Here is a 25,491-nt window from a genome sequence, read left to right on the forward strand (position 1 = left end):
ATCAGGCATAGGAGGGTTTAAGGGTTCTGTGCTTTACTTTGCAATAAGGTCAAATGTAGTTGAAATGATCTAATTTAAAGTATTTGCCGGGCTGTATTCAAACATTGCTGCACTTTTGTTTTTAGCTAGAGAATTACATGGAAGGTTCAAAGAAATATGATATAAAAGAGGCAGTACTGGGAAGACTCAATAGCATGATGCCTGGTCAGACTTATACAGTGGTGTTCAGCCCTTAACAATGCCCTTTGCTTTATTTCAATCCAGAACGGCATCATTGGATGAGATCCTCCGCTCTTGCTGTGTGGGGATCTGAGAAATACGGCTCTTTCATTATGTAGAGCATTAGAGTTCTCCAAACAGTCCTCCTTGCGCTGATTCAGTGCGAGCAATGTGGAACACAAAATGCAGCACATTAAAAGTAGCCATCGATGGTACACATAACCCACATGGCTGGAAAGCAGCTGCCATGTCAATTTAGAAACTTGGATAACAGCAGGTGGAGTAATGATGGGTTCTGTTGGCACCTGGAGCTGTAGAAATACACACTGAAGCAGTGAAATGACTAGTGGTGCCAGTGGGAAGATCTATAATGCAGCAGGTGGGAAATTCTGATTGAAAAATCTTGAAAAATGGCAACTTGCTACAAACTAGTCTCCCTTTCTGATCTAGCCTGTCAGCTCATGAAAGCAGCTTCTGACGCCTTCTTCTGACTTGGTTGTGTTTGACCTTCCCAGCTGTCAGTCATCCAAAACTGACCTGTTCATTTCATTTGAAAGAAAGATAGGAAACTTGTTGAAAACCCAAAGCCATAATTGATCATAGAATCATAGAATACTAGGACTGGAAGGGACCTTGAGAGGTCATCGAATCCAGTCCCCTGTCCTCATGGCAGGACCAACTACTGTCTAGACCATCTCTGATAGACATTTATCTAACCTACTCTTAAATATCTCCAGAGATGGGGATTCCACAACCTCCCGGGGCAACTTATTCCAGTGTTTGACTACCCTGACAGTTAGGAACTTTTTCCTAATGTCCAACCTAAACCTCCCTTGCTGCTGTTTAAGCCCATTGCTTCTTGTTCTATCCTCAGAGGCCAAGATGAACAAGTTTTCTCCCTCCTCCTTCTGACACCCTTTTAGATACCTGAAAACGGCTATCATGTCCCTCCTCAGTCTTCTCTTTTTTAAACTAAACAAACCCAATTCTTTCAGCCTTCCTTCATCGGTCATGTTCTCGAGACCTTTAATCATTCTTGTTGCTCTTCTCTGGACTTTCTCCAATTTCTCCACATCTTTCTTGAAATGCGGTGCCCAGAACTGGACACAATACTCCAACTGAAGCCTAACCAGCGCAGAGTAGAGCGGAAGAATGACTTCTCGTGTCTTGCTCACAACACACCTGTTAATGTATCCCAGAATCATGTTTGCTTTTTTTGCAGCAGCATCACACTGCTGACTCATATTCAGCTTGTGGTCCACTATAACCCCTAGATCCCTTTCTTCCGTACTCCTTCCTAGACAGTCGCTTCCCATTCTGTATGGGTGAAACTGATTGTTCCTTCCTAAGTGGAGCACTTGGCATTTGTCTTTATTAAACTTCATCCTGTTTACCTCAGACCATTTCTCCAATTTGTCCAGATCATTTTGAATTATGACTCTATCCTCCAAAGCAGTCGCAACCCCTCTCAGCTTGGTATCATCTGCAAACTTAATAAACGTACTTTCTATGCCATATCTAAATCGTTGATGAAGATATTGAACAGAGCCGGTCCCAAAACAGACCCCTGCGGAACCCCACTAGTTATACCTTTCCAGCAGGATTGTGAACCATTAATAACTGCTCTCTCAGAACGGTTATCCAGCCAGTTATGCACCCACCTTATCGTAGCCCCATCTAAGTTGTATTTGCCTAGTTTATTGATAAGAATATCATGCGAGACCGTATCAAATGCCTTAGTAAAGTCTAGGTATACTACATCCACCGCTTCATCCTTATCCACAAGACTTGTTTTCCTATCAAAGAAAGCTATCAGATTGGTTTGACATGATTTGTTCTTTACAAATCCATGCTGGCTGTTCCCTATCACCTTGCCACCTTCCAAGTGTTTACAGATGATTTCCTTAATTACTTGTAGTTTTCTGGGTTGTTCTTATTTCCCTTTTTATAAATGGGCACTATATTTGCCCTTTTCCAGTCTCCTGGCATCTCTCCTGTCTCCCATGATATGAGCATTCTTTCAGTTATGATGGAATATAAGTTATGATCCCTGAGGAGCCTATGGCTCTTCTCCAGAGATTTAGCCCTGGTGCCTTGACTGAGCTCTCTCAGCCAACTTGTGTAGCTTTGCATTTTGTCTAAATAAACCTCTCCTGGGATTTCTATTGCATATATTATTATCCTTTCTATTTTGCTCTGAACTGTTGGGAAACTCAACTATGAGCAGTTAAACAGCTGTTTTGGGCTGCCTTTTCTGAGGGGTGGGTTGAAGATAATGCTAAAAAGTCTTTGCTTGCCATGCTTAACTGTTTGGGTTATTTCACTGCTTACAAAACACTCTGAGAGCATCAACGTGATGATGAAGGGATTTTTTGGGTGGTAGTAATGGCAAGGGCCACGCTCTGCAGCTGAGGAAGGAATCTTTTATAAAAGCTTTTATAAAATATACTGCACAGAATGTATGATAAAGTATTGTCAACCATTTCAACGGTTGTTTTCACTTGCTTGGTCACAGCATTCTGTTTCCCAGTCATTAATGAGAATTAGTGAACATTTGATGGTATTTTGACTCAGATTTCTTGAGAACCAACTTGTCTCATTGCCAATAAAAAAATCTCTCTGCAGGATAAGAGATTACAGCCGTGTGCCAAGGGCATCTCTGTCTTCCCATTCATTCATAACTGCATAAAATGTCTCTCCTCCCCCTTGACCTGCCTGGCGGGGCATTATCCTTAACTCACCAGTCCGCGGGCTTACTTCCCTAGCCCTGCCCTGGGTCACTTCCTTCCCCTCTGGCAGAGCTCACTCACTGTCGGAGCTCCTGTCCAGGTCATCCCTGCTTCCCGGATTCATTCACCGGGCTCCTCCATCAGGGTCTCTCCTCTTTCCTTCCTCAGCGTCTCCTCTGCCATCCTCTGCATCTCCTCTCCCTTCCTGCCCCCTGGCCCTGGTGTGCCCCCTTTTGGGCCCATGCTTGCCTTCACCAGCCAATCCCTCACCTCCCTCCCCTGGCCGGCACGCCCTCACCCTTCGGTGCAGCATCTGGTATCCTGGCAGCAGAGTCCCGGCTGGCCCTGAGTGGCCTGGGCCCTGCGCCTGTGCTGGCGTCTGTTCTTTGTGGTCCGGTGAGGTGCACAGAGCTTGTCCGCTGTGGCTGAGCCAGGAGGCCCGCCAGTGGCCTTCTACAGTCGCTCCTGCTCCCCTCCTCCTCTGGGAGGCGCTCTGCGAGTGTGGGGTGCGACTGCCCCATCACACTGCTATCAAATCCCCCCTGTGTGCTCTCTGTCGTTAGCAAAAGTGCTTCTGGAGTGGAGGGTACTATTTGGAAACCACGGGAGGGGTGGGCAGGCTGCACCCACCCACTTTTCAAAGTCCTTCCCCCAGCCCTTCGGGGGGGGGGACGACTAGACCCAGGGTCCAGTTCATTTCTGGGGACAAAAGGGATCAAGGTGCGGGGTCACAGGTTTAAAACAAGGGAACTGGACGGGGTCACTAAGCAGAGAACCCTGGACAGCACCCACTGCTCCTCAAAGCTCTGGAGCGGAGGGCAGGAGTAAAGACCAACATGGAGGCATCCCCAGAATCCTTTTATAAACTTGTCCATGAGGAGCAAAATCGATTGTTCTCCCGAGCAATGGTACCTCCCAAAATGGAGCTGATCATAGGATCACCATGTCCTTTTTAGGCAAGAGGCCATGATGTACCGGCTGGTTTGCAGGTATTGCAGCAGAATTCCTCAGGTGTTTATTGGCAACATTGTCCATTCAGCATAACTATTCACGGAGTAATCGCCCCTCAGAATGGGTGGTTGATGCCTGCTGCTGCCTCCCAGACAGAAAACATTTAAAATACAAGTATAAAGTCCCTATTTATAACTTTACTTATAGGACCCATACATATATATGAGCCACACAAACAGAATCTGCATAGCATAAGCTCTCATTAGACACCTCACATAACCCACTTTGCACAGAATTTGGGGCAAATACACAACAGTGAGTGCGACAATGATCTGCCTACTCACATTCAAATCCAGTAACATCACAGGAGGGTTATCCAAGGTGGAAGGTGCTAATGACATTGTGTTGGAAAGAAGGTAGGACATATATGCACAGCTTGTGACATGGACGCGTATCACATTCACATGTCTCCTTTGATAAGCTACAGACTTGGTGGGGAAGGAGGATATCGTTGTCAGAAGCAGAACAAACTCTTTAAACAAATAGGCTATGTCTAGACTGGCATGATTTTCCGGAAATGCTTTTAACGGAAAAGTTTTCCGTTAAAAGCATTTTCAGAAAAGAGCATCTAGATTGGCCACGGATGCTTTTCTGCAGAAAAGCCCTGATCGCCATTTTCGCGAAAGGGTCTTTTTTGCGCAAAACAAATCTCAGCTTTCTACACTGGCCCTTTTGCGCAAAAGTTTTGCGCAAAAGGGACTTTTGCCCAAACGGGAGCAGCATAGTATTTCCGCAAAAAGCACTGATTTCTTACAGTAGGAAGACAGTGCTTTTGCGGAAATTCAAGCGGCCAGTGTAGACAGCTGGCAAGTTTTTCCAGAAAAGCGGCTGATTTTCCGGAAAAACTGGCCAGTCTAGACACAGCCACTAAGTCATTTCTCTTAGCCGAGTCTCATTTCTATTGTGCTTTGGGCAAGAATTTGCTCAGCTGCTGTGTGACCTCATGCCTGGCTTAACATGACACTAGTAAGTCTTTGTGAGGTCACAGATCATACAAAGCATTTCATTTTTCTCATAGTTGAGTCATTTAATTAGAGACACATACCAGGGTGTGCTGCAGCAGCACGCAGTATGTGCAGCCATTTCCCTCAGGGAACTGTGACGGGCTGAGGGCTTGACCCTGTCCCTCTGAACTCAATGGAAGTTTAACTACTGTTGTTGGTGGGACAGAGTTAGGCTTCTTCTGAGGTAATGTTACAGCTTTTGTAATGTAAAATAGCTATTTAATTTTCTGAATTATGCACAACTGGAAGGAGCGGGCTAAAGACCAAGAAAGAGGAGGTGAGAGAGTACAGGAAGGAGAAGTGAAAGAACAGCACTATTTCTCAAACTCCGGCTTCCGTTTGGAAAAGGAGGGTAGTGAAGTGTCTGGGGTACAGTTACAAGGAATGAAAGCCAAAGGGGAACCTGCAGTGGGCTTGCATCTCTCCTGATCATCCTACCTACACTTTTGGAACATGGGCCTAAATTGAGAGAGTTCAATCCTTAGTCAAGCATCTAAATAAAAAAGGCCTGATTTTCAGCTCTCCTGCAGATAGCAGGAAAAAGGAGGTTTCAGACACCATTCAAAGCTGCTGCCAGGGAGCTGTTAAAATAAGCTGCCCCATGAGGATCCTGAGGAGAGTGATGCAATAGGACAATATCCAGTCAGTCTGTTTACGTAGTCTCAGTTGGAAATCCCAGCCGGAGGGTTTCTTTCAGTCTTCCTACCTACCTGCAATGAGGAGTAACGGTAGTTCGAATTAGGAGCTTTAATTCGAACTACCTAGTCCGTGCCGCATGGGGCATTTAAAAATGGCGGCGCCCAGGAACATGCAAATAAAGCCCGGGATATTTAAATCCCGGGCTTCATTTGCAAGTTCGAATGCCTACATTAGCCACCCTAGTTCGAACTAGGGTGGCAATGTAGACATACCTTAACATCTTTAAAGCTTTGGGCATGTCTACACAGGGGTGTTCACTGAATTAAGACAAAGCAAAGTAAGGTAACTTTACTTCTGAATGAGAGCTTTTACACACAGACCTTAATGCACTTTAACTCATGCAGTTTGTCATTAGTTAATTGGGCTTCATTTTCCTGAATGTCCTGGTGTAGACATACTCTCTGGAGATCACTGCAAAGGCAAAATAGCTGTTGCTTAATTATATTTTAGCCCCAAAAGGCCAAATTATGATGTCCTTTTTCCTACATGAATAATCCCAATGAAATCAAAGGAACCAGTTATGGAGTATGTCACCCTCACTTAGTTTCAGTAGGATCACAATCTAGACAATGATGAGGGTGCAGCCGTTGAATTACAAATAAAGGTATGTTAGTATCCATTGCTGCACTGTACTCTGTTACCGACACTACCTGTTAATGATTCTGTCCTCAGCCCACAAGTACGACAATTAACCTGGGCCTTGTAATGTATTAGGTAAAGATGAAGCGTTATCATTCATTCTGTAACTTGAAATTGGCCTGTTGTTATCCCCTGCCCGGTGGCTTTTGGATTGTATGTAACAATGTTTCATGTCATCCTACATTCCCTCGGCCCCCGCCCCCAGGCCTCATTGATCCAAACTGGTTAATATTGATCATTTTGAAAATGGAACAAATTAAAATGTCCTGATCTTTTTCTCCCAAGTTGAGCAGAGCAGTTCCTGGCAGCAGTTTCTGTGAAGGAAACACAATGGAAAGGCGCAGTGGAAGACTGGCCAGCCTTCAGCAGCAGAAACCTAGTATATACCGAGAAACAGGGGTGAGGAGGTATGAGGGGGCCTTGTGGTTCAGCATATCCACACTGTATTTCAGTCCATGCCAGTGGTATTGCACACACTGTACAATACCTCTCTATAGGCTACACATGTCTGATTTATAGTGCAGAGGCACACCAAATGTGTACAGCACAGTACACACACATCTAGGAAGACAGTCCCTGCCAGCCAGAGAGTGCAAGGAGAGTCACTGGGGTCAACTTCTTGGGACCCTGGTTTTTCACAGGATTTGAAACAATTCAAATTTCCTTCGCTTGCCCATTCATGAAAGAGAATTTTCTTCTCTATCCTATTGTCACCTATTCTAGTGTCATGACCCTAACATTTTAAAGACAGCCTGGGGGTACATTAAGGTGTGTGTGGGGGGGAAGAGGTGAAATGATTATTCTCTTTTGGCAGAGTCAACCTGTGGAACTCCTTGCCAGAGGATGTTGTGAAGTCCAAGACTGTAACAGGGTTCAAAAAAGAACTAGTTAAATTCTTGGAGCATAGGTCCATCAATGGCTATTAGCCACGATGAGTAGGGATGATGTCCCTAGCCTCTGTTTGTCAGAATAGGTAACAGGGGATGGATCATGTGACGATTCCCTGTTCTGTTCATTCCCTTTGGGGTATCTGGCATTGCCCAGTGTCAGAAGGCAGGATGTTGGGCTAGATGGACCTTTGGTTGATCCAGTATGGCCATTCTTATATTCTGGAACCTATAATCTTTGACTTAGTATGTCAAGGGCGAAGCACTAAATCATTAAGCCAGCTAACCTTGGATGTGGTACTTTATATACTACACACAAAATGCTAGAGCACTATCACCCACTGAAAAACAGAAATATATAATGAGGTCTCATGTAATTAGGACTCCATTATACAGTAAACTTCCGATAATCCGGCACCTTTAGGACCCAGGGGGTGCCGGATTATCAGATATGCCAGATTATCAGAAGAGGGGGCTATGAAGGGTCTGGAGTGTGGTGGGAGGGGATGCCACCCCAGATCCCTCATAGCCCCCCCTTACGATAGTCAGGCTCTGCCCCAGAAGTCCCTGATTCAGCCGCTGCTGGTCAGTTTCAGCAGCAGCTGAATCGGGGATGCCTGCAATAAAGCAGATGGGGTGCTGCAGGGTTGGTCCCGCAGCGCCAAGGGGTGGCGCTATGGCACCAACCCAGCAGCACTCCGGCTGCTCTTGGGGACGCCTGGGGCAGAGCAGCTGGAGTGCTGCCGGGTTGGTCCCACAGCGCCGAAGGATGGCGCTGCGGGACCAACCCGGCAGGACCCCAGCTGCTCTGCCCCAGGGGTCCCCGATTCAGCCGCTGCTGAAACAGATCAGCGGCTGATTCCAGGAAGCCCGGGGCAGAGCAGCTCTGCCCCGGGCTTCCTGGAATCAGCCACTGATCTGTTTCAGCAGCGGCTGAATCGGGGACCCCTGGGGCAGAGCAGCTGGGGTCCTGCCGGGTTGATCCCGCAGCCCCGAGGGGCACCCCAGCTGCTCTGCTCCCGGCTTCCCCGATTCGGCTGCTGGTCAGTTTCATCAGCAGCTGAATGGGGGAAGCCTGTCCGGCTGCCCCAGCACTTCCGGGTTCCTGATGGTGCCGGACCATCAGGAGTCCCAGAGCATTGGATGCCGGACTAATGGAGTTTTACTGTACTTACAAAATAAGCCACATTTACAAGTATATCGTGAATAATCCTAAATAAAACTACTCAATTTAGAAACATAAAATAATTTGAATTACAGGAAGATAGCTGTTGTCAACAGTGAGTGAAGAACGCTAGCTGAGCTAACCACTGATTTTCTCCTTGTACCAAAGAGCAGTAGTTTTCAAATGTTAACTTTCTAATGGATTCTACCATAAATACACTTCAATGCATTATCCTTGTTTTTGCTCATATACAGGTTTTTCGAATTGTTCTGAAAATCATTAGTAGAATTGCGGAGGCCATCTGGGAATTTGGGGCAAATATTTGTCAGGGATGGTACTTGGTCCTGCTGGGAAGGCAGGGGACTGGACTCGATGACCTTTCAAGGTCCCTTCCAGTTCTAGGAGATAGACAATCTCCATTAATTTAATTTAATTTAATTCTACTGCTCACAACTGCCAAAGGGTCTATGCTTAAAATAGTATCTTGTTTTGCTTTTAGATAATGTTACCTAGTGTTTACTGCATTCCCTAGATTCCTTAAGGAACATTGCTGATAGGGCTGTGAAGCTAAGGCAAATAGCATGGGTTTTAAGTGTGAGCACTGCGTACAAATCTCCTCTTAGCAAGGGCTCTATCCCCTTTCCCTGGTGTGCAAGCCATTTTTGAATGTGGCAAAGAGGAGTCTGATAATGTCCCTACACCATTTGAAAGGATTTTACATTTATTTTACAGAGGTTGTTAGTAAAAAGTGAACATTCACTGGGTTACTGTAGTAAGATGAGGGTCTGAAACATAAGTCCATGTATCACAGGCCCGGTATGAGGCCTGGGGACTAGCACATTCCAGATGGGTTGTAACAGAACACCTCGTTAAGAAACGTTGTGGTACTAGCGCACATCCTGCAGATAACATACATACCAGCCCACGTTCAGGACTGGCATGATGGATAATAATTGAACCCCTCTTGTGTGAGGTAAGGGATTGTAACTAGGCAACAGAGGATGGCAACCTGTTACGTGAAGAGTGATGTGAAATCTGTTTGTATCTGCATATAAAAGTGTACCCCGAAGAGTGGTCATTGGCTGACCTAGGGCAATGCTGGATCCATAGTATTGAATAAGTTAGTCCATTGTCACAGTGTACATAGTCACAGTGGCACAATGGTGAGTCTGTCACTATTACTGTACTTCACTTAGCAATAAACTTGGCTGGGTGTTTTCGATCCTTATCTGATTTGTGGTCTCTAGGGGCTCTCTTAGAGACTGTCGTCTCGACTAATTGTGCATGGTTAACGCAGTAGACAGGGGAGTGCGCACACACACACACAAAGCTGAAAGTTTATCATAATTGACACAGTAAAAGACCTTTCAGAACCCACTGGGAATGCCTGACTAAGGACAGTTACTATTGAGTGGTACCAGAGATACAACTGGTTTTTGTGCTTAAATGAGGAGTTCACTGTAGCCTCTCAGATACTCCTGCCAATGGTTTTCACTGTATGTTGGTTTGAAGGCTTTTGATTTGGTAGCACAAAAACAACCTATGAGCCAGACCAATGTGACAGACTAGTACTGTACATTGACATCTCATTGTGATCAATGGAAAAGTAGCCTACCCCTGAAATTCAAGGCAATAAAGTTATGATGTATAAGCTGAGATAGATCCAGAAGTCCTGTATCAAGGTAAACGGACTCTCAGGAATATTCAGCAACAGCCAGCTGTCTAAATGGGATCTCCGCTCCATGTCTTCCTTAAGGCCATATCTAGACTAGGAAACTATTTCAAAATTACTAAATTCAACTCAACTCCCAATTTAACAAATTTGAACTAGTGTGTCCACACTACGGGGAAGCCTCAAAATTAGTCTAAGGTGGCTCCATTAATGTGGACATGCTACCTCAATGTAGAGGCACAGTGGAATAATTAGTTCAATTTACTTTAGCGAGTAATTTGTTCAAATTAGCAGCATCAGAGCGTTCACAATACCGTTAATAACTATTTCAGAATTAGCGTTACTCTTGATGAAAGGCAGGAGTTCAGGGTTCGAATTCTGTGGCCTGTTATATCGAAATAATGGGCTTGGTAGTGTGGAAGCACTGATTATAAATTTGATTTTTTGGGGGGGAGCATTATTTCAAAAGAAGATCCTAGTGTAGACCACAGCTAAGAGAATAAAGAGCCAAATGAGAAGAAGGTCAAACTTTTTCACTGGATCCCACACAGTCTGCACCTTCCTTGGAAAGGATCCCGGTCATCATGGTCTCCTCTCTTCCGTAGGGTTTTCAGAAGACCGTGCAGGAGTAAGCACTCTGCTAGTACTACCCGATTGAAACAAGACTGCAGTCCTGAACAGGATGATTGTCCGCACAGTGAGAATGATGCAGAAGACTCAAGGCAGCAGCCTACCTGTAGTTAGTTTGTACATCTCTCTGTTTCTCTTGTGGACCAGAGCAAAGGGTGTTGCGCACCTGAAAAGCACGCATAATACGGATGTAAAGGGATAACTGGTTACCCAGTAAGCACTGCCTTACCAGCATGCTTACTGGGATAATGGCTAACTGATGCTCAGCCCACCCAAGGCAGCCAACTGGTCATGCTGTGGGCCAGCTAACTGGTTAAACATCTAGTTTAATCAGTTAACATTTTAAATGAGATTTTACATCCCTAATGAGCAACCTGAATTGGAACTCAGACGCGGTTGGATGCAAGCAAAAGCCCTTTCAAGGGGACCATGCCCTTCTTTGGAAATCTGGTTCTAGCTAGCTCTATATGGATCCTTGAGTTGTAGAGTGGGTTTAGCATTTCTAACTCTTCACATGGCCTCTAGGGTTTTGTGTCTAGCACAGAACAGCCCCAGGCATCTTAACATTTCCTCATTCTATATTTTCCAGTTATTAATTATTTTTAGTGCTGTTACTTATTTGGTAGCACTGCAAGTCTCCTGCGGTATGTCTACACTAGCCCTCTAGTTCGAACTAGGGAGCCTAATGTAGGCATTCAAAGTTGCAAACGAAGCCCGGGATTTAAATATCCCAGGCTGTATTTGCATGTTCCCATCCGGTCGCCATTTTGAAATTCCACTAGCCCGAAGTAACTGCCCGCGGCTACACAAGGCAGTGAAACGGCAATTCGAACTAAGTCCTTAGTTTGAATTAACTGTTACACCTCATTCCAGGAGGAGTAACAGTTAATTTGAACTAAGGACTTAGTTCGAATTGCCGTTTCACTGCTGCGTCTAGCCGCGGACAGTTACTTCGGGCTAGTGGAATTTCAAAATGGTGACCGGACGGGAACATGCAAATAAAGCCCGGGATATTTAAATCCTGGGCTTCATTTGCAACTTCGAATGCCTACATTAACCTCCCTAGTTCGAACTAGAGGGCTAGTGTAGACATACCCCTGGGTATTTCAGAGTGCAGAATGATAGCACAAGGACCCTGCCCCAAAGGTGTTTGCAATCTCAGTTCCTGTGTTAGTGATGCTGAAGTGACTTTTCTCTAATTGACAGGTACAAAGTTGCATGAAGGAAGCAGCTGGGTTAGCAAATGTCTTCCTGAAACCAGCACAGTGGTAGACACCACCACCGATTGCCCTACGTTCCCCAACCAAGAGCAGATCCTTCTAGGTATGTGGGTGTAGATGGAGCATAGGTCAGTTCCAGTATCATATTTCTTGTTTCAAGGGGACCTTCACAAAATCACTGACTATTCCTAATTTCAGAGTGAACCAGTTGGAGCAGTAAAGCTTAACAATTAAACCTACTGGCTTCTTTTCACAGCTGTATTTCTCCCTTCCCTCTTCAGAGCCTTGCCCTAAAACCCGCATGCTGTCCTTTCCTTATAAAGCAAGGAATAATAGCTACCCTTTGTGTCTGGCTGCATCTGCTGCATCACCAGCATGACAACACTGTTCTGCAGCCACTAAAGCAACTAGGGAACGAGATTCTCTTCCGCACTCTCCGGTCAGATGATACCGTGCCACCATTAGAAACTGTGAAATCCATTCTCCTTGCCCCAGATGCCAGACTAAAGCCAAAAGAATCCCCAGGTTCCTCACAAACCTCAGGGATGGACCTCCTGCCCCAAAGCAAGCCGCATTGAGTCCTGCATGATCACTCTGATCACCCTCTTCTATTGGCCCAGCAGCCATGATATTTAAGATTTCTGGTTTGAATGGCAAACATGACTAAAAACACATCGCCCCAGTTTCCATGTGGGACTATTTTCCTCTCCCAGCAGAGCAGTCCAGGCGAGTGATGAAGATGATGGCTTTTCTGGCAATAATATTTCTCTTGGGCATCTTGTCTGGTGAGTATTTGAAAAAGTTTGAGTTCAGGGTTAAACTTTTTTATTGTATTCAGATTTCCTCTTATCAGTCAAAGCCAAAATCTAGCACCGGCCTAAAGCCATTTAAAACAGGAGTCCTTTGGGTTCTCACCTTTCAAAACATTTTTGTTATACGGTATTTGGAAGACCTGGAAAATGTTCTCTTCCAAAGAAGAGAACATCTATCCTTTCATTTAACCTATAAGTAGAGTCAGCCACTGAAATGTAGATTGCCCTTCCAAAATGTCTCTTCCTCTACCCAAAAGGAATTGCCTCTGTGGGTGTGTCTAGACTACATGGTTTTGGTGATAGAAGTGAACTTTTGTCGACAAAACTATATCTGCGTCTACACTGTCGCTGAGTTCTGTCGACATAACGTTGACAGAACTCAGAAGTTTTGTTGATGGCGGTAATAATGAGGAATAATGCCTTTTGTTGACAGAGTTCTGTCGACAGAAGACGTTATTGCATCCACACTGTCCTTTGCGTCTACACTGTCATGTCGACAAAGCTTCTGTCGACAAAACTTCTGTTGACAAAAGCCTGAAGTCTAGACGTACCCTGTAAGGGCAAGGGTACTTCAGTCTCCTAGCCCAGTTCAGTGCTTGCTGAGAGGGCTATTTGTGATGTCAATGTGGAAGCTGGCCTTCCACCAAGTAGCTGACAGACATTTTGGATCATTGCTAGAGCAAACCTAGAGGTAAATGAGCAAACTAGTAATGAAAGACTCTCATAATCCCTCCACCAATCCTGTTCTCTTTCCTTTTTCTGTAAATCTTGTATCTGACTTATGAAGGTCACAGTGGGCTATATATAGAGAATATGGCACTATCACTATATACAGCACTAACAAGACCATTACTATGGTAGTGTTGCCTTGTTCTGATGTCCACTCTTCAGAAAGGATGTGGGAAGGTGTGCAGAAAGGAGCTACAAGCATGATTCAAGGTTTAGAAAACCTGCCTTCCAGTGAGGAATTTGGGAATCTCAATCTATTTATCTTATCAAAAGTGAAGGGTTAGGACATGACTTGCTCACAGCCTGTACGTACCAACCCACGGCATGTCTACACTGGGGAGTTATTTCAAAATAACTCCCCTTATTTTGAAATAAGATGAGTGTCCACACAAGCCCATTGTTTCAAAATTATTTCACAATAACTGGCTTGTTATTTCGCAGTAACTCCTGCTTGTGAACAGGAATAACACTTATTTAGAATTTGCTATTTTGAAATGGTGTTAGTGTGGATGCTCAGCTGCTGTTACGTCAAAATAATTGGCCTCCGGAAACCACTAATAGCTGCCCTGGTGGCCACTCTGGTCATACACCAGACAACTCCAATGCTCCCCTTCTCCTGTAGGCGTTAAAGGTGCAGGCAGAAGGGAAAGGGCTTGTGGCATCACACCAGCTCTGCCAGCTCTGTGCCACACAGCAGCCATCAGAGGAGACATGTCTGACCCCAGCAGTTCCTCTGCACCCCCCACAGCTGCCAGCACATCTGCAACCACCTCGGAAGTTCCTGGCCAGCATTGAAAGAGGGCACCAGCCTGGACTGGTGCAGAGGTCCTGGATCTCATCGGGGTCTGGGGCAAGGAGACAAACCTCCAGGATCTCTGCACCAGGAGGTGAAATGCTGAGGACCACAGCTGGATGGCCACTTGCCTGTCCCAGAAGGGGCACTCTGGACTCGGTGCAGATGAAAATTAAGGAGTTCCTGCAGTCCTGCACAAAGGCCAGGGAGAAAAGTTCCCACTCTCTCGGGGGTAGCCCCACAGACCTGCCACTACTACAAGCAGCTGGATGCTATCCTGGGAAGGGTGGGGCGGTTACCTCCCTCCCTGTCGTTGTTGACTCTGGCCAGGACATGCCTGTCATCAGCCTCTACATGGATGGGGTTGGGGAAGAGAATGAGGTCAATGAGGACGAGGAGGAGCAGGCCAGCCATGCGCACCAGCCAGGAGATCATCATGTGCATGAAGCCAGTCTCCCCGTCCCAGGATGTCTCCCACGGCTCAGATGAACCTGGCAAAGTCTCTTCAGGTGAGTTCTATTACTTTCCCTATACACATGTGGGGGCAGGCAGTGGGTGGTGAGGGGCTGCTTGCAGCTTGATTGGTCTTCTCAGCCTGGGGCTCACACAACAGCCGATGGTACCAGTCTGGAGCACTCAGCTCCATGATGTTCTCACACAGGAACCCCTCATGCCTTCTCACTAGGTTCCTATACAGTCCTGCCTTGCTCTGGCCTCCATGGTAGGACACCTCCCCATGACAAGCCACTGCTAAGGAGGCTGGGGTCATGGAAACACAAAGTAGTGCCACACACACCACCCAGCCTCATGCCCACACTACTGGGTAGCATCCAGTCCCGGTGAAGAGTGGTGATGCGGAGGATACCAATCCCCTGCATGGGAACCTGCCAGGGAGAGGAAGAAGAGGGGAACTCAGTAGCTCTCTCTCCAGAAAGCGGCATTTACCACTCACGCACACCTCCCCCAACACCCTCCCCCCTTCCTCCAGTGGGCAGGGATAGAAGTTCTCTGTCTGCTGGATGCCACCAGCACTGGACCCAGCATGTATGGGACATGGAAGGAAGCTGAGCGGCCCTGTCCCCACCTCTCGCCTGCAGGCTCCTGGCCTGGCTGGCACCTTACCATGCCTGCTGCTCTTCAGGATGAGGGGGTAGTGATGCTCCCCTGGGATGTCCATGCCCCTGCAGAAAAGTGCCCACTGTCTAGGCAACAGATGGCCTTGCGTGAAGCACATCACCATTGTCTAAACTGAGACCTTCGGTGTCAGGCTCAGAAATAGGGCTCGGCTTCACACACAGTGTGTCCGGGGGTGGCTGCCCCTGTCACTTTTCTTCACAGTGGGGCCAGCTGCGAGTGTGGGGGCATCCACCATCTCCTTCGCCATCTTTCTGACCCAGTAAGAGCAGCAGGCAAAGGTGACCCTGTGAGGACCTGGTGCAGGAGCACCTTGACTGCCCCTGTTCCCACAGCTGGAACATTGAGGAGGAGCGACAGGAGCAGCAGACTGACCAGAAGCTGAGGATGATGATGTGGGAGCAGCTGTTTCACCAGCATGAGGCCATGTGCTCCTCAGTAACGTCAGTCATGGAGCACATGGTCACATGTATGGAGTGGGCCACCAGCCACCACCCTGCCCCCCACAATTTCCTGCCCAACTTTCAGCACCCGCTCCTGCCCCCACCCTCCTGGCTTCATCTTCTAGGCCGCATAGGGGGCCACTGGAGCCCACAAACATGTGGCAGTGGGACCTCCCAGGCAGCCAAAGCCTCACGAGGTACCCAAGGCAAGCAACAGTCCCAGTCCCAGCTCCATCCCTGAGCCCCTCTATCCCTCCTTGCCCCCCCTTTTCCCCTCCCAGATTCTTTATCCAGTCTCTCCCCTGTTGTATATTCCCCAAATGAAAATATCAGCGTCACTTTTACAAGCAAAAAAGGCTTCTTTATTTGGTCTGCTGGGGAGGGGGAAGATGGGAAGGGAGGGATGGGGAAAGAAAAGCACACAGGGGCAATACAGCAGCCCCTTATGGGGAGGTCCGGGGGAGAGTCTCACAGGTAGCCTTGGCTGACACTCTCTCTCAAGGCCTCCCATGATGTGCTTGCCGAATGGCAGCAGTGCCTGGCTGCTCAAAAGCCTTGGCCAGCCACTCAGCCTCTGCCCCTAACCCTGGAAGAAAAGTCTCTCCCTTGCTTTCACATATGTTGTGAAGCACACAGCAGGCTGCCACCATCTGGGGGATGTTCCGGTTTCTGAGGTCCAGGCACATGAGGATACTCCAGAACCTCCACTTGAGGTGTCTGAAGGTACCCTCCACCACCATGAGGCACCTGCTAAGCCTAGTGTTAAAGAGTTCTTTGGTGGGGTCCAGGCTGCCTGTGTAGGGCTTTATCAGCCAGGGGGGCAAGGGGTAGGCTGCATCACACAGGATGCACATGGGCATGTTGATGCCCCCCCCCCCCCATCCTGATGGTGCAGTTGGAGAAAAAGTGCCGGTGTGCATCCTGCAGAAGAGTCTCGAGTTCCAGAAGATGTGGGTCTCGCGCTCCTTCCCTGACCACCCAATGTAAATGTCTGTGAACTGGCCCCCATGGTCCACGAGGGCCTACAGCACCATTGAAAAGTGCTCCTTTCTATTTATGTGGTCAGAGGCACGGTGGTCGGGGATCAGGATGGGAATGGTGCCGTCAATGGCCCCCCATATGTGTTGAAGCTCATGGTGGCAAAGCCAGTGACGGTGGGGTCCATGGTGCTCACAGTGATGACCCTCAGAGCAGGATGGCGTTGATGGCCTTGACCAACTATAGAATCATAGAAACATAGAATCACAGGGTTGCAAGAGTCCTCAGGAGGTAACTGAATCCAACCCCCTTCCCAAAGCAGGACCGACCCCAACTAAACCATCCTAGCCACGGCTTTGCCAAGCTGGGACTGAAAAACCTCTGGGGATGGAGATTCCGCCACCTCCCTAGGGAACCCATCCCAGTGCTTCACCAGCCTCCTAATGAAATAGTCAAATCTGCAGGAGCATGGCCTTGGCCATGGATTTCCCCATGCCTAACTGGTTCCCGATGGAATAGAAGGTGTCCAACGTGGCAAGTTTCCATAGGGCCATGGCGACGCTCTTCTGCAGGGGGATGGCAGATCTTATCTGGGTGGTCTGTCACCTGAGGGCAGGGGTTAGCCATTTGCAGAGCTCCAGGAAGGGGGCCTTCCGCATGCGGAAGCTCTGGAGCCACTGCTGGTCGCCCCACTGCTGCATGACAAGGTGGTCCCACCAGTCAGAGTTTGTCTTCCTCTGCCAGAAGTGGCATTGCATGGTGGGCCAGGGATGATGAAGCAGAATTTGGTGCATGGGGAGCACCGGGGCCTGGCTCAAGAGGTCTCCCAGTCTGGGCTGGTCATCATCCTCCTGCAGCACCACGTGGGCAGTCTGCATGAACGGGGCCATGAGGCGCAGCAGGAGGCCCCTGAACCTGGAGCTGCTTTGCAGCAGCTCTGCTCCATGTTGGAAGTGCTGTAGCATCCGCAAGTACAACCGGGGCATGAGTTTAGGGTAATCAGTGGAGAAGTGGCATGTGAGACGTGTCTGTAGAGGCGAGCCCCTTGAAGCGCGAGTCTTAGCCAGCCTCAGGAAGCAGCTATGGGAAGGGACTGTTCTCCTGATGCCCTGCCCGGAGTGCTTCTGGGGGACTTTAAATGCAATTCAGAGTCTAAACAGTGTGGACGCGCTATTTTGATATACCGTATTTTCCGGCGTATAAGACGACTTTTGATGCTAAAAAACATCCCCCCAAAATCAGGGGTCGTCTTATACGCCTGGGATGCCCCGCCGCCGGCTTCCCCTGAGGCTTTGCAAAGCCGCGGAGGGGCTCCGGCGGCGGGGCAGCCCTGGCGCGCCGGGGCTGTCCCGCTGCCGGGGCGTCCTCAGAGGCTTTGCTCCCGGTGTCCCTGGTCTGCTGGAGACGGTCCCTAGCAGACCAGAGGCACCGGGAGCAAAGCCGGGGAGGCAGAGGGGCGCTGGGGTATAAGACGAAAACCTATCTTTTAACTAAAAAATTAGGGGGTCGTCTTATACGCCCAGTAGCCTTATACGCCGGAAAATATGGTAATTCTGCACTATTTCAATGGTGCCTTGTGCCTATTTCAAAATAGCTATTTGGGGAGTTATTTTCAAAGAATAATTTCCCAGTGCAGACATAGCCCTAGGGAAAAGATTTCTGAGAGTAGCAGGCTCTTCAATTTAGCAGACAAAGGCATAACAAGATCCAGTGGCTGGGAGCTGAAGCCAGATAAAGTCAAGCAAGAAATAAGGCACAGATTTTCAGCAGTGAGGGTAATTCATCATTAGAAGAACTTATCAAGGTGTGTTTTGGCATTTCCATCACTAGAGGTCTTTAAATCAAGGCTGGATGCCTTTCTAGCAGTTGCTGAGCCACAAAATAAGAGCTTGACAACTAGATGAAATTGTATGGCCTATGTTATGTAGGAGTGGATGCTCAGAATTGTTCCTTCTGGCCTTAAACTATGAATGCTCCATTTCTAGTCAATACCGTCCCCAAAGTACCTGCTCTGGGCAGCTCTGGCATTTACTCCTGACTTCAAATCCTTTACTTCTGCTTAAAGAAATAAATATATTAATTCTAGAAGTTGATGTTATTAGCCTCTCTTCTTTCCCAAGAAAGCAAAAATACTGTCCACCAAAATTTGCGTGCATTCAGACTTTTCAGAGCACTTTTTATAAATCTAAAACAAAAGAAGTATGTTCTTCGTGTTGTTACAATGTTTATAAATTGTCTAGAGCATGAACAGTGCTATAGTACAGTTATATAACCCTATCCTGTATACGCAGCTGCTGATGCACACAGAAAACTTAACTTAGCTCTTTCCTCTCTAGCATTTGTGCATGGCTTTCACTTGCCCGCCAAGATCTGCAAGCGGCAGATGCAGCTGAAGCTCAGGTAAAAAAGGATTCTCTGAAGTGAGCATTTGTCACCGTAGCCTGGGACTCTGTGGAAAGAGGTAAAGCACTGGTCTCTCCCTGAGACCAGCTCTCTTCTCGTCTGCTGTGTTGCTTGACCCAGGGCACGTCTCTCTTTATCTCGTGTGAGGCAGTTAGGCTATGTCTACACGATGCGCTTATTTCGAAAAAAAGCTATGTTGGAATAAAAACTTTGAAATAGCTTATTTCAAAATAGCACATCCACACTACAATCGCCCATCGAAGTAGCACTGAGCAATTTCGAAATAGAGCGTCCACACTCATTGGAGCCTGAAATGCACTTAAAGCCCCCCAGAAGCACTCCGGGCAGGGCACCAGGACTGCAGTCACTTCCTGGAGCTGCTGGCTGAGGCTCGTGCTTCAAGTGACCTCCTGTATAGCCGTGTCTCAGGCTCTTCTGTCTTGCCTACCTCCCTGAGGGACAGCAAAGCCTTCTTACTGTGTGCTCTGGTTGCCCTGGTGGACACCTCAGCACTCCAGCCATGGAGCTGCACCTGCCTCCAAGCAGTCGACGGCTCTTAGACCCCATGCCACACCTCCTGCTGTAGTTACTGCAGACTGCCCTCGTGGCCCTGCAGGAACAGGACCCCCAGCTCATTGCGGGGCACCTCCTCTCCTCTCTCCACTCATGGCTCATGCAGCACAACCCTCCTAATCACCTCTGTGCATTGTGCACCACCACTTCTGGCAACGGGACACCAGTGCCAACTGGTGGGACTGGATCATCCTGGAGAGGTGGGACGACAAACAGTGGCTCTAGAACTTCCACATGCAGAAGGACACCTTCCTGGAGCTCTGCAAGTGGCAAACCCCTGCCTTCTGGTGATGGAACACCCACATGAGACCTGCCATCCCCCTCCAGAAGAGGGTCGCCATCGCCCTGTGGAAGCTCACCACACTGGACAGCTATTGCTCCATGGAGAACTGGCTTGGAGGGGGGAATCAACCGTCAGCTCATGCAGGTATGGCTCTCTCTTGCTATCATCCCAGGAGGGTAGTGAACTGCTGGAATGGGGATCCCTAGGGAAGGAGGAGGGAGTGGTGGAAGCAGTCTCCCTGGAATGTATTTTAGTCCCTCCTTAAGAAAGTCCTGACATTGGATGGGGCAAGTTGGGGCTTGGTCCTGGCATGTGGAGAGGGGGGTGGGCTCAGGGAACTCCCGAGGGCCCTGGCAGTACTGTGATTCCCTGTTTGTCTACTTCTGCAGGTGGTGAGGGCATCAGCACCATCCTGCTGCACAGGTTCTTCCTCCTTGGTGACATCAACCGCACTGTCACCAGCTTTGCCACCATGAGCTTCCCTCACTGCGGGGGGGCGGGGCGGTGCAGAGAGGGAGCATTAATAGCACCCACATCCCCTTCCGGGCCCCTGACCACCAGACCTCTGGTTATATCAACAACAAGGGGTACTTTTCTATGGCCGTGGACCACCGAGGAAGGTGCATGATACCCACATCTTCAGGAACTCCAGCCTCTTCCCGAAGCTGTTTGCTGGCATTTTTTTCCCCAACCGCACCGTTAGGGGCGGGGAAGTGGACATGCCCATGTGCACTGTGAGAGGACACTGCCTTTCCTTTGCTTCCCTGGCTCATGAAGCCCTACACTGGACACCTGGACCCTACCAAGGAACATTTTAATGCCAGGCTCAGCAGAGCCTGTGCGCATTCAGGAGGCCCTGAGGGAGAGTTTCAGACAAGGACCCCAGTGACACTCTCCCCTGGGCCTCCCCACAAGAGGCCTGTGCAATGCTCTTCTGTTCCTTTTCTCCCCCACCCTTCCCTTCCCCTGCCCTCTTTTCCTCTCTCCCCTTCTCCCTCCCCTTCCTCTGTTGATAAAATGAACCAGACCTTTTGTTTTGAACCAATAAACTATTTTTTGTTTGGTTGCGGTAAATGTAGCTGAGGAGGGACTGGGGAAAGAATCTGGAAGGGGGTAGGGAGGTGGAAGGGGGAGGAGAGTCTGAGGGATGGGGCTGGGATTGGCACCTGCCTCGAGTAATTCCACCGCCTCTTGTGTGGGGATCTCGGGGCCCACAGGGGGTTGGGGGAGAAGCTGGAGGGGCGGGAGCTGCAGCGGGAGTGGCAGCAGCAGCAGTCAACAGGCGGGCAGTGGTGGCAGTGTAAGCTGCACATATGGTCCAGGCCTGATGCAATAGCTCCTGCCAGGTGTTGCGGTGCAGCTCCAGGTCCGCCTCCATTCTGCAGTCCTGCTGGTCCAGAGACTGCTGCAGAGCACACAGGCAGGTGATATGCTCCTGCTGCTTCATGAGTTTGCCTTCACCTGTGGGTCACGTGGGGTTGAGAGGCTGGTCTGGGAGGTGTGGTTCATGCCCCACTGGCAGCTGGCCCCGCTGTGAAGGGAAGTGAGAAGGGCAGTCATCCCTGGAGACACTGTGTATGAAGCCTAGCCCTCCTCTCTGAGCCCACACCGAAAGGTCTCGGGTCAGAGGAAGGTGATGGGCTTCAAGCAAGGCCATCTGTGGCTTAGACGATGAGCCCTTTTCTGCCGGGACGGAGATGTCCCAGGGGGAAACTCGCTACCCCTTTGCTCCAGAGACAAGCAGGTATGGGAAGTTGCCCTCCTGTGGGCGGGAGGAGGGTGACCGGGCAGCTTGGCTTCCCTCTATGCCATTCACATGTAGGTCTGGCAGCGGCACCGTCCCACAGGGAGACGGCTTGTATCCCTGCCCGCTGGAGGAGAGGGGGAGAAGGTGTTGGGGGATGCGTGTGTGTGGGCAGTAAATGCCACTTGCCAGAGAGCACTGCTGGCGTCCTCTCCACTTCCTTCCCATTGCCCTTCATTGCGTCTTCTCCCTCAACACTGTGGCCTGGGGGCGCATTCTGCCCTGGGAGTGCGGGCACGCCCGTATGCCATGTGCGACACTGCTGTGTGTGTGTCCATCATGCCTAGTGGTGGCTGGTGGTGGTGTCCTACCATGAGGTGGGGAATAAGGCAGGCCTCTCCAGAAACCCTGTGAGCAGGAGCTCAAGGTTCCTGAGTGGCTGCCTCATTGCAGCTGTCTGCTCTGGACTGGTGCTCTCTATGCACCTGCATGCACAGGCTGCTGTGCGATCCCCAGGCTGAAAGGCATGGCAAGGAGTGTGCAGCCCCTCACCACCCTCTGCCTCCCACCGTGTATGTCCGGGGATAATAATGCCACTCACCTGATGAGCCTTCCTCGGCCTTGTCCGAGTCCTGGGTGACATCCTGGGAAGGGGTACTGGTTCCAGCAACAGGGTGAGGTCCTGGCTAGTGGGCGTGTTGTCTGTGCTGGCCACCTCCTCCTCCTCCTCCATAGCCCTCTGGGAGGCTCATGAGAGGTGTGTACAGGCAGGAGTTGATGACAAGGGAGGGGAGGTGACCTACCACCCTTCCAGGATGCCATCCAGCTGGGTGAAGAAGCGGCAGGTCTGGGGTGCTACTTCCGATGGGGAACTTTTTTTTCTGGCCTTGGCATAGGTCCGGTGGAACTTCTTCACCTTCATTCTGACTTGGTGCAGAGTGCGGCTGTGCTCTCTCTGGACCAGGCTGGTCGTATATAGCTGCATTGTGCCATTCGGTGCGGAGATCTTGGATGGTAGAGCGTTCCTTCAGATCTCAATGACATCCAGGATCTCCATGTCCGTTCATGAGAGCGCCTTCCTCTTTCTCTCCAGGGCTGGGGCTTGGAAGGTGGCTGCCTGCTCCTTTGCAGCGGTGGGGTGGGGTGGGGCTCGGCGGCAGCACGGGGATCTGTGGCAGCAGCGATAGCAGTCAGGGCTCTGCTATGTGGCACAGTGCGAGCTGGGCCTGCTTTGTGCTACAAGCTCTTTCCCCTGGGGCTGTAGCTTTAAGGACTGCAGGGGAAGGGGAACCATGGAGTTATGATGCGTGTGGACAGAGTGGCGACCAGGGCTCCCATGGGAAGCCCTGGAGGCCACTTATTTTGAAAAAAACTCCAGCTGTGCTGCCTACACACCCCCTATTTTGAAATAGCTCTTTTGAAATGGGCGTTCTTCCTCAGCAAAGGAGGGTTACAGAATGTGGAATCGGAAGCCTGTTACAGGCAGTCCCCGGGTTACGTACAAGATAGGGACTGTAGGTTTGTTCTTAAGTTGAATTTGTACGTAAGTCGGAACTGGTACATATTGTAGGGGAAACTCTAGCTAAACATTTCTCCAGAGCTCAGTTTTATTCTCCCACACCTCACTTCCTTGAGTCCTTTATTCTCAAGCTGAGGTGTCTGCTGAGAAAAGCCGCTCCACGTCTCCCTGGTCTGCTCGGGGGGGGGGGGGGGGTGCTAGCTTCGCGTCTCCCTGGTCTGCTGGGGGGAAGCAGCTAGTGCGGGGTTACCTCACCCCGTTTGTAAGTAGGGATCCGATGTAAGTCGGATCCATGTAACCCGGGGACTGCCTGTATTTTGAAATGATTTCAAACGAACAGGCTTTCTGTGTCAACGCTCACTTTGTTATTTCGAAATAACACTGCTGTGTAGACCTGCCCTTGCTGTCCTGAGAGACCATGGGCTTCCTACTTCAAGGCCTGGCTGTGCCAATATGCAGGGCATGCTCCATAGGTGGGGGAAAGGGATGTACTAACATGCAGATGGAGAAGGGAGACTCAAGCCCATTGTGCTGCCTGCCATGAGACAGACTGAGGACTTTGCCCTAGTGCCCTCACGGGGGCATCTCTTTCCACAAGGTGGTCCTGATGGGTTTGGGAGGCAAAGGAGGACTTTCCATTGTCCTGCCCTCTTTTGAATGGGTCCCTGGGCCTATGATCCCTGCTGTCATGATGGACAGCCCAGAGAGGATACTCCAGCTCACATGCCTTGGAATAAATTGAAAATAAAAGAAGAAAGCTCAGTCCTGAAACCCTGTCCTTTGAAACGTGCCTTTCTCTCTGCCTCCACCCACGTGCTAAAGCATCGGCTTCCTGCCCCCTCCCTGTGTTGCTGGAGGGGTGAGCTCACAAACTCTGGCTTTGGCTACATGGACACTCTTGAGCAAGAAAGCTCTGATGGCCATTCACAGAATGATCATCAGAGCACCTGTGCTTTTTCTGCGAGACTCCTTTTGTGCAAGAAAGCCCTGTTGAGCGTCCACACACGCCTTTTTGCGCAAGAACTCTTTCACAAAAAGGAGTTATTCTTCATAGAAAGAGGGAGACCTACACCGCACAAAGCCCTCTGTGCTGCCATTCTACTGTACATTGTCTTCCACAAAAACACGCTTGAGGTGTGGTCCTGCTGCATTGTTTTGGCGTAAAATCAGCCCTAGTGTAGACGTAGCCTCCCTGTGCTACAGCTTCATTTGAAATGGCATTTCCTGATGTCTGCTTGTTGTTGTTTATAAAGACACCAGAATGTGATTCTTCAGCAACATCTTCAGCAGGAAATTGACGACTTCCAAAAGCAGGTCACTGAGCTGCAGATCCAAGTAGCGACTCTAGTGAAGACGCATGGACAGCAACATTGGAAGACAAAGAAAGTGAGGATCAGACCATGTGCAGTTGCTTTTTACTTTAGTCTTAGGAGATAGGCCCAAGTCCAGGTGGCCAGAGGCCGTCCTCGCTATAAGTCTAAAAAAGATACGTTCCAAAAAACTTGGACTAATAGCGAAACAACGTAAAGTGGGGATTCCCCCCCCCCCCCCGTGGCTGACTTCCATTTGCATAAAGTCTTATTGTTTTGTGCGACTTAAGAGCAGGGAAAGGGAGGACTTATAATGCACCAGTTCCTACAAGCGTCAACGACTTTAGTGCAGAACAGATGTATACTGGGGCGACTTATGGCTGGGACGCCTTGTATTACATTTACACAGGCTTTGAGGGCAGGATGCCTTTGAGGCATATGGAAACTGTCTGAGGACGTGATAGCCCATCCCATCCTTGTCAGCCAAAACGTCACTGCTTTGAGCTTCTTTGTTTTAGTGTCATTCCTTCACCTACTGCTGCATGATGGCTTTCATCTAAGTTACATTTACTTTAAAAGTGAAGGTACCAAACCCCCCTCTACATATAATTCTTCTAGAAAACACAGAGGCTGCGTCTAGACTGGCAAGTTTTTCCGCAAAAGCAGCTGCTTTTGTGGAAAAACTTGCCAGCTGTCTACACCGGCAGCTTGAATTTCCACAAGAACACTGACGATCTCATGTAAGATTGTCAGTGTTCTTGTGGAAATACTATGCTGTTCCCGCTCGGCAAAAGCCCTCCTGCGCAAATGCTTTTGCACAAGAGGGTCAGTGTAGACAACGCGGTATTGTTTTGTGCAAAAAAGCTCCGATCGCGAAAATGGCGATCGGGGCTTT

General features: G+C 49.1%; 1 protein-coding gene across 2 annotated transcripts in view; it reads left to right on the forward strand.

Annotated features, from left to right (window-relative positions):
• The first annotated feature begins 3,647 nt into the window (after window positions 1-3,647).
• Window positions 3,648-25,491, forward strand: part of LOC112544928 (SUN domain-containing protein 3-like) — a 29,287-nt gene continuing 7,443 nt past the window's right edge. The window contains exons 1-7 of one of the 2 annotated variants that reach the window (XM_025182045.3): window positions 3,648-5,147; window positions 6,587-6,708; window positions 10,631-10,764; window positions 11,862-11,978; window positions 12,589-12,660; window positions 19,101-19,164; window positions 24,540-24,672. In XM_025182045.3, coding sequence (XP_025037830.3) covers window positions 6,632-6,708; window positions 10,631-10,764; window positions 11,862-11,978; window positions 12,589-12,660; window positions 19,101-19,164; window positions 24,540-24,672 — 597 coding nt within the window. In that variant the 5' untranslated portion in view covers window positions 3,648-5,147; window positions 6,587-6,631. The remainder of the gene's footprint in view (window positions 5,148-6,586; window positions 6,709-10,630; window positions 10,765-11,861; window positions 11,979-12,588; window positions 12,661-19,100; window positions 19,165-24,539; window positions 24,673-25,491) is intronic. The other variant, XM_075934268.2, reaches the window with a different exon arrangement.

Source organism: Pelodiscus sinensis, chromosome 7, assembly GCF_052426305.1.
Source record: "Pelodiscus sinensis isolate ZL-2025 chromosome 7, ASM5242630v1, whole genome shotgun sequence".
NCBI classification, from domain to species: Eukaryota; Metazoa; Chordata; order Testudines; family Trionychidae; genus Pelodiscus; species Pelodiscus sinensis.